A 17745-nucleotide genomic window follows, 5' to 3' on the forward strand; every position below is an offset into this window, starting at 1 on the left:
ATATATATATAAAAAACGAAGATAAAGCGGAGTCGGGCAAAACAATTACTGGCAAGAGATTAAGCTTCAGAGATTTGGTTGCTTAAACTCTCCTAGTGGCTTTTTTGGGGAACTGATGAAGAAGACGAGGTGAAGTTGTGAAGTGACCTTGTGAAGTGACAACATCCAAACTATTCGTCTCGTCATCTAACGCATTTGGAAATTACTTTGTCCCGTTTTTTACCGATTTCTACCGTGGTTCTTTTTTCATTTTTAGTAATTACTGTTCTTTCAGTGGGGTTTCATTTGATTGCACTAATAAATTTACACAGCACAAGAGTGTAAGTGACAGACATTTTTTAAATGGAAACTATTGAACATATTCTGATTCCACATAATCTTAGAAAATGCAGTTTAACGAGGAAACATTAATAAAATTGGCCTGTGCAAAAATCAAGACATTAGTATGGTTCATCTTTCAGGCAAATCGAAATGATATTATGACTCAACGTGGTTTCTTATAATGCAGATAATATTTTGCAACTTGGTTTGATACATTAGTTAATAATTAGAATTACTCAACAAAAGGAGCAACCCAGTTCTGAAAGTCGTAATATTTTAACAACCCCATGACAAACACAATAAATAAAGAATCTATTTCTTCCTCTAACATATGGCTAAATGAAAACGGATATATTATAAAAACAATGATTTATCTTGTATTGAATATAAACTGCTGCAAATATTAAATGAAATCTTCAAAACGTCTATTTCGTTTCATTTTTTTAAATTCTTCGTAATCTATATAATACATTTTATATAATATAAATAAGTTTATGCTTCGTCTCTTTCCCCATACATAATACATTTTACTCAAACTTCATTGTGATATTTTCTACCAATGTAAACAATTTAAAATGTTATTCCAAATAATTCTCACTTATTGAAATATTTATTTTACCAAGTTGCATTTCTTTAAATTTGAAAGAATGCTAAGAAAAAGTTTGTAAATATATAATTTATTTCAAGAATATTAGATAATTAAATATTCGTTAAGAACTTTTCCAAATATGAATATTTGTACGTTTACTGATTTTCGTCAAAATAAAAGCAAATAACTGCGCAGACATTTTTAAAATGCTATAAAAAATACTCCCAAAGTAGAATTTTCTTTCCTTTTCGAATATATTTTCATACATTTTGGAAAATGCATAGATTACATTATAATCATTGAATCTTCTAATTTTTATGTCTAGTAATAACGAATTCTGAGTTTTCGAAATACTTTTTATGTGATATTTTTGCTTGGAGGTTTCAATTAATAAGAGATTACTTGGACACGATTGGTACCGTTGTTAATTGAGCTCTCCTTGATAACGCGTCTTAAATGTTTTTAAAAAGGAAATCAATTAAAAATTCATCTTTTTTTTTAAAAAAAAAGTTACTTTTATTTATAGAAATCTCCTATTTAACGATTCAATCATTCTTGAGCGGTATTTCGTCATCAAAATGACGTAGGTAATCATATCAGTTAACTTTGATCGAAATTCTTTAATTATGATGCGTCATAAAAGAGAATATCAATCAAAAGCGTATTAGAGATTGAAAGAGTAATGTTGATTCATTGGAAAAAACAATTCAACCCTCTTTGAGCTTCATTTCGTTATTTTTTCTCATATATTTCATATAGAAATCATGTTACTTTTAACGAAACTTTTTCCTGACTCATGGTCATGGGTCATTCTAGCGCTCTCTGCGAGCTTAGATTGCTACCCGCCTGCTTGTTTCTGCTATATTAGTTTATTATGATTGCAAAAAGAAAAAAAAAGAATACTAATACTAATTTTTATTTAAATTTATGTTCTTTAAAAAATTCCAGAAAATTTAATTTATATTTTTGCCTGATTTTAAAAATACTTACACCGAGTGGCGGAACAGTACAGGTGTTTGTGTTCCAATTTGTTTCTCGTGTTCTATTCCAGTTGATGATTGAGTACTTAAGACTCCCTTTTTTAAGATTTATTTCAAAGTCAGTTACATTAATTGATGTTCTACATTACGTTTGACGCCTATGACAAAATTCGTATCTTGAAACGAGTGACATAATTAACTCAATCGTTAGGAAATTTTTCATCAAAAACATTTTCTAGAAAATTTAACTGCCGATTTTTTCAATGTTATTAATATACATTTCTAACTATGTTATTCGGAAATACGCATGCTATTAAAAATATAGCTTCTAATGTTTTTCGTGTATTTTAAATTTCCTTAACATTAGCCAGAAACACTTAAATAAAGTATCATAAGTCACAGATTAAGGACCTAAAATAACAACGACATTTCTTAATGTTTAAGATACCCCTGTAATGTTTTTATTTTAAGGTAAACACGACCTCTATTGCCTTAAGATATCTTGTTGATCCTTTCAACTTCAGTTTTTGTTCTAGGCTTAGTTTATGAAACCGTTTAATTACGTTCGCTTTGATCCTTAATGTAAAGCCATATGACCATTTTCAGCTCTTGTACCATAAATGCACAGTCAATCCTATCCGTAAAAAATAATGAAAAGTTTCCTTGGTTAATACATTTCTTCTTAACATTACTAATTATAAATGCGATGATTTAAGTATTTTTCATGCTTGGTACTTAGTTACTTTTAAACGTAGCGTTATAATGTGCATCATTTTCAGCGTTGAAATTATTCCAATATTCAGATTTTTTTTTTGCTAGAATGGATTAAATATATGCAATATTTATATTTAATATACTGAATTTCCATTAACTAAAAAAATCTTTTTATATATAGCAATTTTTTTAACTCTGCAATTTAATTAAACAAATTACAATTATAACAAGATGTGTCTATGTTAATGTGCTTAAAATTTAATTTTCCTATTCAAAATTAATGAGTTTTCGATTCAAAAGTAGTTCTAAATTAATATGGCCTCTACAAATTTCTAAACTTCTTTGTTTTAAATAATATTTTCAAATTTTTCTTTTTTAACTTTGAATAATTTAACATTTTACGAGTAATTTGAATATTTTAAAACCTTAAATAAGTGTTTAAAAATTATTGCAATAATTTAAATATGTTTAAGAATTTTACTTAAACTTTTTGTATAATTAAGAATAATTTTGATAGCTTAAAAAAAAAACTTTTTTAAACGATATACTTGAGATAACAGTTTTCATGAAATTGATGCCAATATCAAATTAAAAGTGGGAAAGTAGAATTTTTTTTCTTCTCTAAACTACAAAAAAGCTTTCTCGTGGGATAAATAGGAGAATACTGAACTCAAGCGATAGTTCGAATAGAATAGAACCAATAGAATTTCCTGAATCAGTTAATAATATTTTCATATTAAACTGAAAATTTATTTCTCTTTTGAGAAAAAACATAAAAAGTGAATTTTGATTTCGTTAGATAAACTTCAAGGATTTTGTTAAAACACGTTTTATCAAATTTCGACAGCTATATCTGCAGAGACATTTGTTACTTGTTTTTATTGTTATTACTTGTCTAGTTGTTATTTGTTCTTCAGGTTTGTATTCTGGTCATAAAAACTAATTGATAAACGGGAAAAGAATTTTATATTTAAAATTCATAAAATTATTATATTTTTTTTTTATAATCAAATTTAAAACAAAAGAGCGCTCCTGAAGAATTAAAGTTAATGGGAATATTTTTTAAAACATAATTATTAAACTTTTGATTTCACAATCAATATCTTAAATTGAACTATTTAAGTAATTATTAAGAATTTTTTTTTATTTCACGACAAACAATTGTTCTAATTCCATATCCCATTCGCAGTTCATATTCAATGAAATACGTATAATATGAACTTCAAGCTATTATGAACTACAAGTATTATGAACTTTTTATAAATTAATTCCAAGAAACTGAGAACGGAAAGATGTATTTAATGATAGAAAGGACATTTTTTTTTGTTGGTAACTTTACGTTTTCTGTTTCAAATCACTTTTGTTTTTCTCTTTTACGTCTGGCAAGTGTGGGAAATGAGCACCTATTTTTAAGTGCATAAAATATGCCGACTTTCTTAATATCTCAATATTTTTTCAAGCAAATGAAGTTTCATAAGTTTAGAGGTGAAATATAATAGAGCGTGCACATTACGATAATTTTTTGAGGACGAGAGGAAGTATTTTCAACCTTTCGTTTCTACTTGTTATTTCAACGCAAGAAAAGCGATGTTGGAAATCTAAAACCGAAAATCTTAAAATATGGTGGTTTATTGTGTCGCATTTGGTTTCAAAGAAAAAATTTCTGAAGGAGGATTTAATACATTTCACAGGTAAGTTTTATCACTTTTCGGACTTTTAATTATTTTTTTTATTATATAAATGAACTTTTAGAATGTTCTTATCCTGAAAACATCATAATAATCCTGATTATCTATTTTGCTTATTCTAAAAACAAAAATTGTATTTTTAAATCGATCTTAAAAGTAAATATAAACGAGTAAAAACACACCTTAAGGTATCCGACTGGATAAAAATGCCAATTTCGACATAATTTATTTATTTATTTTTATCCATATTTGAACTTCAGTTCATTAGCTTTCCAATACCCTTTAAATTTGATCTCCGATTTTATGAAACTAAAACGTATTTTTTATGCTTTGAGTATTTTAACCTTTTTTATTTGAGTAAATTATAAGTTCATTTTCAAAAATTAGTTTTCGATGCATACATTTTTTGTCCTCAGAATTTTCTTGCATTTGAAATGCGTTTTCTGAAGGCCATCGATTTTGAGGAAATTTCTTTACGCTGACACACATTCTGTAAGTAGATTTTGTAAAATTTAAGCAATTTTTTGAACGAAAAGCTAAGGTCCAAGAGTGAATACGTTATTTTAAGTAAGAATATTTCGAAAGTTTCTTTAAAAATTCAATATTAAACAATATATTTAGTTCTATTCCATTGTCTTTTTGAAATTTTTTTTAAGATTTTAGTTCAAAACACAGGTAATTTACATGATTGATCTAGAAAAAAAAATAATTTAGAAATTTTGGCATTGCAATTTGTTGAAGAACTGTTAGCGTGACATCAAAATTTTGTAGCTTTTAAACTCATATTTGCCTTTATTTTTACATTTTACTTTAAAGTTATAAGTTTAGAACTACTGATTTCCAAAAATAAAATTAAAATTTTAATTAAGCCTTGTTTTTTAAAAAACAATNTGCATTGCTGAAGTGCGTTTGATTTGTTAGTTACCAAGGATATATATATATATATATATATTATATCACAAAAAAGGGATATGAAAGATTAATACAAAATGATTCAATAAATAGATCAAAGTTTTTTACCACTTAATTATTACTTATTTAGTAGTACCATCAGATCTTTTATAATTGCAATAAGACATGAAAAATATCGAGAATATTATCAGATGTATCTGTATTAAAGCTGTTTAACCTTATCAAAGCAAGTGTAGAAGTTAAAATAAAATCCGAAAGTTTAAAAGAAGGAAGCGGATTTTTTTAAGGTGATGCAGAACTATTTTTTTTTCTAACTTTATTTTATTTTTCTATTTCTTGACGCGTTTAAAATCCTTTCTTGTAAATTTTTTCAAATATTCCAAGTACCTGAAAAGATATCCATGATTTTACAAGATGCATTACTGTTGTAAACTCTAAGTTAGATTAAAATTCAAACGCGTTTTTCAGTGTCGAAAAATCAATAAAAAAATTGCTATACAGGGCTGTTACAAAATATCTTCAGCTGTTCTTGAAAACTTCTGAATAAAATTTCAATAAATTTTATCAAATGATACATTTTTGCGGTTTTTAAAATCATTCAAAAATTAAATTTTTCGTTGTTTTGTAAAAGTCTAAACAACTTCGTACAATTCAGACGAGTTAAAAATTGGGTTTTTAAAATAATTTTTAATCTAGCAAAGTCTTCCTGAAGAATGATCAAATATTTTACTGTTTTATTGATTTTTACCCTCCTGAAACTTTTAACTTTCTTCCACTGACATTCTAACTATAAAGCATGAAACATGGCCTGATGTTTGGGAAGATGGGGAAATATAACAATAGTCTATTTGTATTACATCCAAGGCCGTCTTAATAGGGCCTCCGGGCACAGAAATGATTTGGGTCTCGATAACATGTACTTTGAAATCGAACTTAAAAAACTTTACATGCATTAAATAAAGCATATTTAAGATATGCAATAATTTTAACAAATTTAAACGCATTTTGATGACACCCAAATTCAATGAACATAAAATAAAGTTTTTTTAAACTATGCATAATTTTAAAAAAAAATTAGATTTTAATCAGTTGCAATCCTTTAAACAGTAAAATAATTTTCAAAACCATGGAAGCTAATTAAAATAATTAAATTAAACAAAACATAAAGGCATAACAAATCAAGAAAAAAATAAACGTTATGAAATATTTTGTCAAACTTAGCAGTTATTAAAACATTTTTCAATTCACATCAGCCATAAACAGTTGAAAAGTTGTTTCACCACAGTGCTGTGTAATTCTAAACTCTTTCAATTATTACTTTATTTAACTAATTTCAAATACTAAATAGAGTTGGTGGCGGTCAAGCATATTTAGTGACATTATGACTTAACATAAGACTTGCTCACATAAATTTATTTTACAGTTGCGCATGAACCTTGCAGCCGCAAATTGTGAGTATCTAAAAACTTCATTGGAGCGTAGATTTCGATTGCCTTTTTAAGTTTTCCTGGTGCTAAACTATACAAATTATCGGAGTTTGCATGATATATAATACAATGCTGTTTATTCTCAGTTTTTTTAAAGCAATTTAAAAAAGTACCGTTCTCAAGGGCCCCCTGAATGTCTGGGGCCCCTTCCCGGGTGTGCCCATGTATAAAGGCGGTATAATTTACTTGTCTGTGTTTATATCATTAAGTATTCATAAAATAGTTCATCTATCATAAAATTTTTTAAAAAGTATTTTCTCTTAATTCAGAAAAATCGATTCAATGTTGAAACATTATATCATTGAATTGAAAGATAGCGCGGATTTTATACTAATGTAGATGAAAAATGCGTGAGCATCAATTAAAACCAGAATTTTGGATAATTTAAAAATTTTGACTCCTAGTTATTCGAATGAGCGAATTTATTGCATTTAAAGGCAACTGTTGCCCATTCAAATATAAATATTATGACGCAAAAATGCATGTGTGTTCTATTTACCCCTTCCCCCCTCTTCCAATTTTTTTTTTTTTTTAATAAAAAAACTTTATCGAATGAGACTTTTTTGTGAACGGAAATTACATGAAAACTATTCGTCGAATTTTTCAGCCTTAAATTAATTGAATGAAGAAATTATCAAGATTTTCGTTAGAAAATACTTACAATTTACAGAAAGGAAACTTACGTTATCAACTTTACTCGCGTTAATTTTTAAGAAAAAATTTTAATTAAATTATTTAATCAAAACTCAAAAGTCATGAAAAATAGGTGTTTTTTCGTTATATAATCAACCGATAAATAAACTTAGAACAAGTTTTTTTAATAGGAAAACTACACATATCGTATTAAATTATACCTAAGTTCACTAGTTCAACACAATATACAGAGATCTAAGTAAAAAAAGGAACACTCTGAAAAACTTTTGATCTAATGATCAAATTATCACATAATAGCATTTTTTAATAGTTCGATGGTCAACCTTAAATATTCTAATTAATTAATGTAGACCAGGGGTGTCAAACACAAAAGCTAACTTAGGCCAAATAAACAATGCTTAACTTTAGGTGGGCCGCAAAAAAGAAAAAAATCAATGTTCATAGAAACAAATATTTTATTTTAAATAATACATTGTAATAAACATATATAAAGTTAAATTATTGAATGATACTTGGCATCTATTCTCTGCTACTATCTTTCCTATTTCGGGAGAAATTTTATTGGCCGTGACTACTTTCAAAATTGACCCAACGAGAGCTATTAATACGGTTTCGAACAGGAGATTTATTTCCATTCATAACAGAAAATAATTACTCGCACTGAATAAGTACTCGCGGGCCACGAGTTTGACACCCCTGATGTAGACGATATTTTAGTTTATGAAATTAGACACAAAAACGTACTTCCTCTGAATAAACTTCCATTTTTTCGACAGATTCAGATTATCGAGCTTAAAAAAATGGGGATAGTCGCAATCTGGAGAAAATAGTCCCTATAGTGTAGGTGAAGTAGCGAACAAACATTTGGGCCCCTTAATGTTAATTTCACTTTTTTAATATATCGCCATCTCAAAGATGTCGTATTTCCTCAAAGAATCTTAGGAATCATTTGGCTCAAATTTTAATTTTTTTTTCCTTTTATTTAAAATAATGTTGATTATATTAGAGTAAAACTTTTTATATCTTACAATTCAATTTTGTTCCAACTATAAGTAAACTAAATAATATTAAAAAGGTTTTGTTTAAGTGTCTTTGGAAAAAGAAATTTGAGAATGATGTGCAAATTTTTTTTGGTTAGCTTTAATAGTTCCGGCGAAATGCTCAGAATGGAAAATTAACGTTAAAGGGTTTCAACCAATCTACTACCTAAACTAGAGGAACCCTATTTTTCAAGTAATCCCCCCCCCCTCTATATCTTGAAGATCAAGAATCGGAATCTGCAGAAAAAAATGTTAATCAGAGAAACTTCGTTTTAGTGCTTGAGTTCTTAAGTTAGTCTGCAAAAATCCATTACCATATTTTAAGTTTATTAACATTTTAGATGGATTTCTTAAGTTTGCCTGCAAGAATTCATTAACATATTGTAAGTCTGGTACCATTTCAGATTGATTTCTTAAGTTCGTCTGCAAAAACTCATTACCATATTGTAAATCTGGTACTATTTCAGATTGATTTCTTAAGTTCGTCTGCAAAAACTCATTACCATATTGTAAGTCTGGTAACATTTTAGATTGGTTTCTTAAGTTCGTCAACAAAAATTCACCACAATAATGTAAATCTCGTACCATTTTAGATTGATTTCTTAAATTCGTCTGCAAAAATTCTTCATCATATTTCAAGTCTCGTACCAATTTAGATTGGACTCCAGTGTGTGAAAATCCGGTCAAAAGATTATCAGGGTGTTTTATTTTGTGCACTATACATTCCATATTTGCAAATTTCGGGAGAGGCACCTTAAGAATACCAGCGTCAATCATCGTCTAACAAACATTTCATTTCAATAAACATTGACGAAACGTTGCATGAAAAGTGTAATCAAAACATAGCGGTGTTCAGTAAAACATTCATTAATTTTGGTAAAAATTTAAGCGTGAGTGTTTCCTTGTTCTACTAGTAAATGTTAAATTTTTAATTTCGTGTTCTTTCTTTCTTTTTTATTTATTTATTCCTTACTTCTTTCTTTTAATTAATAATCAAATGACTTTCTGTGTATATTTCATAAGCACCAAACGAAATAGTGTAAGTTTTGCTAGTTTTTTCTGAGAAGGAGTTGGGTGGGTACGATCAAAACATGTCTAAGATCTAAAAACCAATCAGTGAACAAGTTATAATTTTTATAATAATTTTCTTTTATGAAATATTTAAAATAATAATAATATTTAAAAAATGATCAAAATCAATTTGATTCATTTTTCTTTCTTTGAAAAAAGCGCAAAAGTCCTTAGGGTAATAAATAAAAAAATAGATTAATAAACAAAAATATTATCCTAGACTTTCATTGCAGCAGTATTTTTTTTTAATTTGAAAACTGTAAGCAGATATATTTTTCACAAATACACTATTAGAAGGTTTATTAATCACTCAAATTTGAAACAACTATAAAATAGTGTTAATTTGAATCCTACAAAATACTATGCTTCAATTTAACAGATTAAAATTGCAGCCAATTTGAACATTGCAAAAACTCCATTGAAGCCATTCATTACAAAACTATTGACAGTTAATACCTGATTGAAAAACTTCATACGCTTCAAAAAATATACAAAAAAGAAATGACAGTCCACATGTTTCAACCACATTACAAATAGGCACCCGTTTTCAAGACTTGACAGACGTAAATCTAACAAAACAAAACAGGTTTGGAAGAAAAAAAAATTTGCCAACGAAAAATGGAAAATAAAAGTGAGAAATAAAAACTAGAAAAACTACAAAAGAAGACAGAGAAAAAAAAGAAGAAAAACAGATCAAGAAAAAAACAAATCATCGCAAAATGTATTTCCACATGTTATGAAGAGGTGTGCTGGAACTGATGTCAATAACAAAGGAATTAGCATTCAAATGAATAAAGTAAGATTCCAGGGTATCAAGATAAGCCGACGTGACAGGGATGAGAATAATTTTAGCATTGTTGAAATAGAATTTATGCCCACTATTCCAGCAATGTGAGGCAATTGAGGATTTATCGAACTCTTGATAACGGACATACAGGGGGGTTGAACAAAATAATGGAAACACTTCTATACTGACACATTTTTTGATCTTTCTGAAAAAATACTTACAGGATCATTTTATAAATTTCGAAGTGCTAAGATTGTGCGATTTCACATACTTATCAATGAAGTTTAAAGCTTTTAGAAGTTTGAGGGAGCAACAATATTGTGCAAACAGAAAATAGTATTTTTGAACACCTTATGCCAAAAGCTGTAGCAGTAGATTTGTAACTTGTAACAATTATTTTAGTTATTATATGGAATAATTGCCTAAAATTTCACAATTCTAGACTAAATATTTATGTAAATAGGAAAATTTCTATAGAAAAAAAAAATTGTTTTGTCTTATGTTTTTTTTTTACTGTATTTTTAAAAATATTCTATAAAATTAGAAAAAATTTTAGGAGAAATTTAAAATTAATAACAAAATTATTGTTTTAAAATTTAAGAAAAATTTGTTTAAAATTGTAAAATATATGATTAATTAAGGTAATTCTTTTATACTGCGCATGTGCGAGAAAGAGTTTTTTTTTTCTTCTACTTTATTTTACCGTGAATCGTATTTAGAAACCAATGAAAAGTCCTATTCAGATATCCTAAAAATTTAAAAAGCTTCAAGCAACTTTCGAAGTAGTTTTCGCATACTTTAAAAGAAGCTCAAAATGATAAGGGGTTTTCCTTAAGTTTTATTTTGTACCATTGAGATTTATTAAAAATAATACCGGCATTGTTGGGGACCTCTCGCATGTTTTCATTTATTTATACAATCATATTTCGGCGTATGAACGTTTATTGTAAGGTATTGTCATTTCTTATTTAATTTTGCCTTATAATACAAAATAATATTTGTAGAAATCCCCTTATCATTTTGAGTTTCTTTTAAAAAGTACAAAAACTACTAGAAAATTGCCTGAATTTTTTAAGATTTTTACGATATTCAAATCTGCCTTTTTTATTAGTTGCCAAATACAATTCTCTACAAAATTAGGAAAAAAAACAATTTCAAATTTTTCCCGCACATGCGCAGCATAAAATAACTACTTTAATTACTTATATCTTGCACAATTTTCAACGAATTTTTTCTCAAACTTTAAAGAAAAATTTTGTAGTTAATTTCAAATTTCTCTAAAAATTTTGCTCAATTTTATTGAATACTTTTAAAGTTATAACAAAAAAACGTAGGACAAAAAAATTAGTTTTTAATAAAATCCATAATATTTATCTCCATAATTTTATCTCCATAAATATTTAAGCTAGACTTACAACATTTTGTGTAATCATTGCATATAATAACCAAACTATTTATTACAAGTTACGTATTTATTGCTACATTTTTTGGTATAGGGGGTTCAAAAACGCTATTTTACGTTTGTAATTTACTATCGGTCTCTCAAACCTCTAAAAGCTTTAAACTTCATTGATAAGTATGAGAAATCGCATGATCGAAACACTTCAAAAGTTAAAAAGTCACTTTAAGTACTTCTTGAAAAATACGGAAAAATGTATTTGTATAGAAGGTTTCCATAATTTTGTCCCCCTTCCCTGTATCTATCGGGTTTCTTAAGTCTAAATTTTTAACCTCGTTTAGTTTGCCCGATGAAGTCGCACTGATTTTAATTTATTGATAGTTATCGATGTCGCACTGATTTTAATTTATTTAAAGTGATGTTTACTGCTAACTATTCGTTTATATTAGTGTTCTATCCTTATTTTTGTTTAGTTTACGATCCACATTTAGCGTGAGTACATTAGATTCAAATATCATTTGATTGCTCAATAATATTATTTTTCTTGAAAAAAAAAGAGTTACAAGTTTTGCAAAACAAAACCTATACAATGAATTCATAAAACATAATAAACCAAATTTTGATATAATAAATGGATTATAAACAACATTACCTGTATTTAATTACTGTAAAACTTTTTTGCAAACGTTGATCGCTAAAATCCTAAAAACGTTTTATTATAAAATACTTTACCTGATGTATAAAACCATTAACTACTTGGAAAAATTTAGAATTGACTTACCTCTTTTGTGTGATATAGTTAACCATAAGGTTAACCATAGAGAGAAAAATGATTAAGACTTGATAGTTTAAATGTTTTTACCTTTGTAAATAATTATGCAAATTACCGCGCTACCATTAAAAACAAAATCTGGAATAATTATATACCTATTTCCTTGATTCCATCAAAGCAGCACAAGCAATTTGAGACATTGGTTTGATTGATATAGTAAGACTCATTATTTTTGTTCAAATTATATTTTAACATGTAACGGAAATAAAAAGAAAGAGTAAATAATTATTTCAGAACTTACTTCCCACTTATGCATGCATATTTAAAAGAAATTCTGCATGAAACAAACGTATGGTCAACTTTTAAAGCACTTGTACGTTTTGTGACTATTTTTAACTCTTATAAAAGCACTTTTAAATAGTATTTTTATTTAAAAATAAATTGTTCAATTCTTCCAAAAACAAAGTGATATGTTATAGTCAATGAGTGTGCAAGGCAGAAGAATTCTGGTAAAATAACATTACTTCATAGTAATGACGCGTCTGTTAAAACAAAAACCGTTATTCTGGTAATAAAACCAAAATATACGGTATTTCAACCATTCATTTGGTAATTTTCCCGTTTGTATGGTAACTGTTTACCAGAAATTCTTGTTTTCAAGATTACAGTTCTTAGTACCACTCATTTAGTAAAAATTTAAAACTAAAAAATAATTTCAACCGAATAAATAGTTTTTATGCCAATGATAAAATTACCAAATTTTACTACATTTACTGCAAAACAGCATGTCAATAAAACCAAATTTAATTGCAATTTCATCAAAAGTTATTACCTGGACACTTCCGTAAAAATTACCGTACTTTTTAATGTTCTCATAAAGCAAGAAACATGGTAACTTTTACCATAATCTGGTAGTTTTGACCATAGTTTCTTTTTTAATGTGAAGTCCTGCATTCGGAATGTTTAAAATTGACCGGGAAAGTATAAAATGTTTAATAGTTCGCACATTCCCAGGCGTTCTGTAGAATAAAGACTGACAAACCTACAAGCATTCTATAGAATGACTTAACAAAGTATATGACAAAGCTCAAATTTTATGATAATTTATCAATTTCCAGAAAGCTTAGGGGTCCTGTACAAGGATAAGGCAAAGTATATAATAATTCTCAAATTACATTTCTTACTTTGCCTAAAGAGTATTTGCCATTCTACAGAATACTTAGGCATTCTATGCAATGGCTAGGCAAAGAGCCGCGATGCCTCAGGGGATAGAGCGTTCGCCTGCCAATGCGGCCAACCGGGTTTGAATCCCAGTCGATTCGAATTCCGCATCCAGCTTGCCCCGATCACAATGCTGACATAAAATATCCTCAGTGGTAGACGGATCATGGGTTAGAGTCCCCTTGCCGTCAGGCTAACCGTGGGAGGTTCTTGTGGTCTTCCTCTTCATGTAACGAAAATGCGGATTAGCTCCATCAAAAAGTCCTCCACGAAGGCAAATTTCTCCCAATACTCGATCCAGGAGTTCCCTTGTCTTCCTGATTGGGTTCAAAATTACAAGGCTACGGGGTTGAACATTAGTAGTCGTAAACCCATAAAATTGGGTCGGCTGTTCAACGACGGTTATAAAATAAAATAAAATGGCTAGGCAAAATATATAATAATTTTCATATTTCAAACTTTGTCTAAGGAATATTTGTCATTTTGCAGAACATTCTATGTTATGTCTAGACAAAGCATATAATAATTTTCCTTCTTTACCAAAAAGAGCATTTGTTATTCTACAGAATTCTTGGGCATGCTATACATTTGCTACGTACATAATAATTCTCATATTTCATCACATGCCAGCATTCTCTAGAATGCTGTCAATCTATAAATTGACAGTTAAATGCCCGCAGAGATTAATTTCTAAACAACTTTTTTTTTATCTCATTTATAAACAAATTCAACTATCATATTGGAAAGATATAAAGCAGTTTAATCTGAAATAATTTTTTCTTTTAAATGTTTTAAGTGATAAAATCTGTCTTAATGCTGCCAAAACCACAAAAACATGCCTTATGAAAAATTTATTTTCTTTTGGCCTTCTCTGAAAAACTTCTTGAAAAAGGATTGAACTGACTTGAAAACAAACGCTTAATTTGAATAATTTTACATATGTCTTGAAGAACTGATTCAAAACATTTGTTACCTAACATCTATTAAAATAAGAAATATTTGTGCTATTTTTTCTGATTCATCAAAATTTTTAAACACTTTTTTCTCTATTTATTAAAGATTTAATTAAAAGAAATGCTTAGGAATAGCTTTTTTTAAAAACAACATTGTTGAAAAATAACCACATCTTCAATCAAAAATATTTCAAAACTGTGAACCCTAAAAACCGAAGAATATATTCATTTTATAACATTTGATTTTTGTATTGCATTCCTTAATGTTAAGATGTATGCAAACTTTTCTCAAATTTCTAAGTGAACTATGTTAGCCTTCCTTTTTTAAGCGCAAACTATTACTTCAAACTCATATACAACGGGAAAAAAAAGGAATCAATGTAATTTTTTTTTTTTGCAATGATTCCTTTTTTTTTTAAGTAATTGAAACATATTTTAAAATGGGAAAATACCAAAAGCTTACTGTTGATATGGCTTCCCACAATTTAAAATTTACACTTCTTTCTTTCTTTATTTTTTTTAAATATGGCTATACAACCAATTTTTAGATTAAAAACTGTCTTATAATAATAGTTTTTAAATTTTAAATTTTTCAATGGTAAATTTAGCATATTTTCTGATAGAAAATGAGCAAGGCATAGTTTCTCAATACCTTAATATTATTGAGTGCATGGTTTTATCTTATAATAAAATAATACGATTAATCTCCGATATAATTTTAATATTCAGCAGGCTTTTGTTTTAACTTTAAAAATCGAAAGAAAAATAAAAGTCTTTTTTTTCCTCCGAAGTAAACATAAGGAATTGTGATAAGTTGTGAGCTGCATTGTTAAATGCGGTGCAAAATAATTTTGTTTCTGTATTAAAATTTTTATACTCATGCAACATGAATTTTGAATCCGATTTTAAACTATTTAGTTAAAGTTAATTTGTTACAAACCATGCTACCAATAAATATCAAAGAAAAATTCCTAAGGGAAACTATTTTGATTGACATATTTAAATTAAAATAATTGTAATTAATAACAAAAGAAAAAAAACTCAAAAAGGAAAGTATTTTGATTAACCTATTTAAATAATAAGCGTGATTATATTTTGGAAAAATATGGTTTCGAATTGAAAATTATGATTTAATTTTTTTATTTTTGAAAGATATGATTTAAAAAACGATGAAAAATATTTTTTTTGACTTTAGACTCATTTCCTAAAACCACAATACTTTTGAATTTTATTCAAAAATTAGCATATCAGTTCACATTGCTTCTGTTTCTCTAATTTGTTTTATTTCTTGTTTGTATGTCTATTTAATTATTTTTTGCCGTCTCAAGATTAATGCTAAAGTACACAGCATGACGTTAGATTTATGGAAATGAGTCGTATCATTATAGAACAGAGTTTATCAAAATAGTTTCAAGAACTGACAATCTTAAATCATTGGCTTAATCTTAAATCATTGGTATCATTACATTTCCTAGAGAATTGTCTAAGATGAACTTTTATGATTTTACATACCTTTAACCCCATCTTTACTACTTCTTCCAAAAGGGTCTGGAGATCTTGTCGGCCAACAAGAGCCCCTGAACCGAGATGATCCAGTAAATTTATCAGGGTCCAAAATATCGTCGACGGAAAAAGGTGTGTGACCAATGCCGCTTCCCTTGTCCCCCTCGCCGCATGTCTCCTCATCCATGGTGCCCGGGCTGGAGCCCGAGGATTCGCACCACTCGTCCCGTTGCATTGGCGTGTTTCAATCCCGCCCACTGAACGCATTTGGTCTTAGATGAAAGCCGCGCCATCTCCTGTTGGTCAACTAAGACGCATACGTAATGCTCATTGGGCGTGCGCTGTGAACATGCTTCCTTCTTTTCAAGGCCGCCGCGTGGTTTTCTTCATCTTCACTTAGTTTACTTATCCTTTACTTTTTATTCCTTCTATTTCGGCAGTTTCGGTTTCGAAATTTTTCAACTTCAAAAGCGCTCTATTTCCGGTTTCGTTGTTCCGTAAGCGCATCGACAATGTTATTGTACAATTTTTCCCCCAAAAAGAAAGACTCACTTTTTTTTATTTTGGAGAATTGACAGAGAAATTGTCAGTTTTTTGTAGCTTAGGCTATTGTTGTCAGGCAAAAAAGTTATTTCATAGAGCGGAAATATTAAAGTTGCCTAAATCTTACCACCTTTCATTTCTAAAGAAGCATTGAGTTGACCAAGCGGAAAATTTTTACGTGGAGATCCTGGACACGCGTTATGCTTTTATTGATTTTCAGTGTTCTTTGTAAAGATGCAGCAAAACAAATATTGTGTTATTAAATGCTTATTGTTTAATTGGTAGTTTGAGGATAGGAATAACGCATTGTTTAAAAAAGGACTCTTGTGGCCTCCTTATTCATATGCGATTTGCGAGCCACTATTAGTTTAATTTATTCGAACAATTTATCCAGTGATAAGAAAATTCTTATGACTTGCTATTTAATACATTCTTACCTTATATGCCATTTAATACATGAAATCATATACTATCGTGAAATAGAAAAATCAACGTAACCAACAAAAAATTTTAAATTGAGATTTATATATATTTCGTATCTTTGTTTGATATACTACATGTTGTAAAAACAATTTTAAAAAAATAAATTTTGCTTTATCAGTTTTCTGAAATTCCATTTTAGCGTTCATAGCATTAGCAATAGAAAGAAAAAAGTTGTCAAGCCACTTTTCTCGGAATTTATCGGGGAGCTCTTACAGTATAGCACTTTTGATTATTTATTTAATGAAATCAGTACAGTAACGTTGTCACTCAGGGTCCTGAGGTATAAATTTATACAAGAGCTCTTTAGTTTAAATATCAATAAGCCATCGTTTTGAAAATTGTCAAAATAATAATTAATTGCAAAAAAATTTATCTATAAATTTAATATTTAATATTCTTTATTATCCAATATCATTTAACAATATATTAATTATCGCATATGTAATGTGTATTCAATAATGCAAGAAAGTATAACTCAAGTGTGTACTCATTAATACGAGAAATTTATTTCTTGGGCATTTCATTATTAGGACAATTTTTTTAAAAATAATGTGGAAAGATATTAAGATTTTTTATGACTCTAAGAATTACAAGCCTTTTGATAAATTTAAACAGATTTCGTAACCTA

General features: G+C 28.1%; 1 protein-coding gene across 1 annotated transcript in view; it reads right to left on the bottom strand.

Moving 5' to 3' along the window:
* LOC107440237 (homeobox protein slou-like) overlaps window positions 1-16331 on the bottom strand; it is a 49707-nt gene extending 33376 nt beyond the window's left edge. Inside the window, exon 1 of the mRNA XM_043040299.2 lies at window positions 16101-16331. Within this exon, the coding sequence (XP_042896233.2) occupies window positions 16101-16326 (226 nt within the window). The 5' untranslated portion in view covers window positions 16327-16331. The remainder of the gene's footprint in view (window positions 1-16100) is intronic.
* Window positions 16332-17745: the final 1414 nt, after the last annotated feature.

The sequence above is a fragment of the Parasteatoda tepidariorum genome, chromosome X1, assembly GCF_043381705.1.
Source record: "Parasteatoda tepidariorum isolate YZ-2023 chromosome X1, CAS_Ptep_4.0, whole genome shotgun sequence".
NCBI lineage: Eukaryota > Metazoa > Arthropoda > Arachnida > Araneae > Theridiidae > Parasteatoda > Parasteatoda tepidariorum.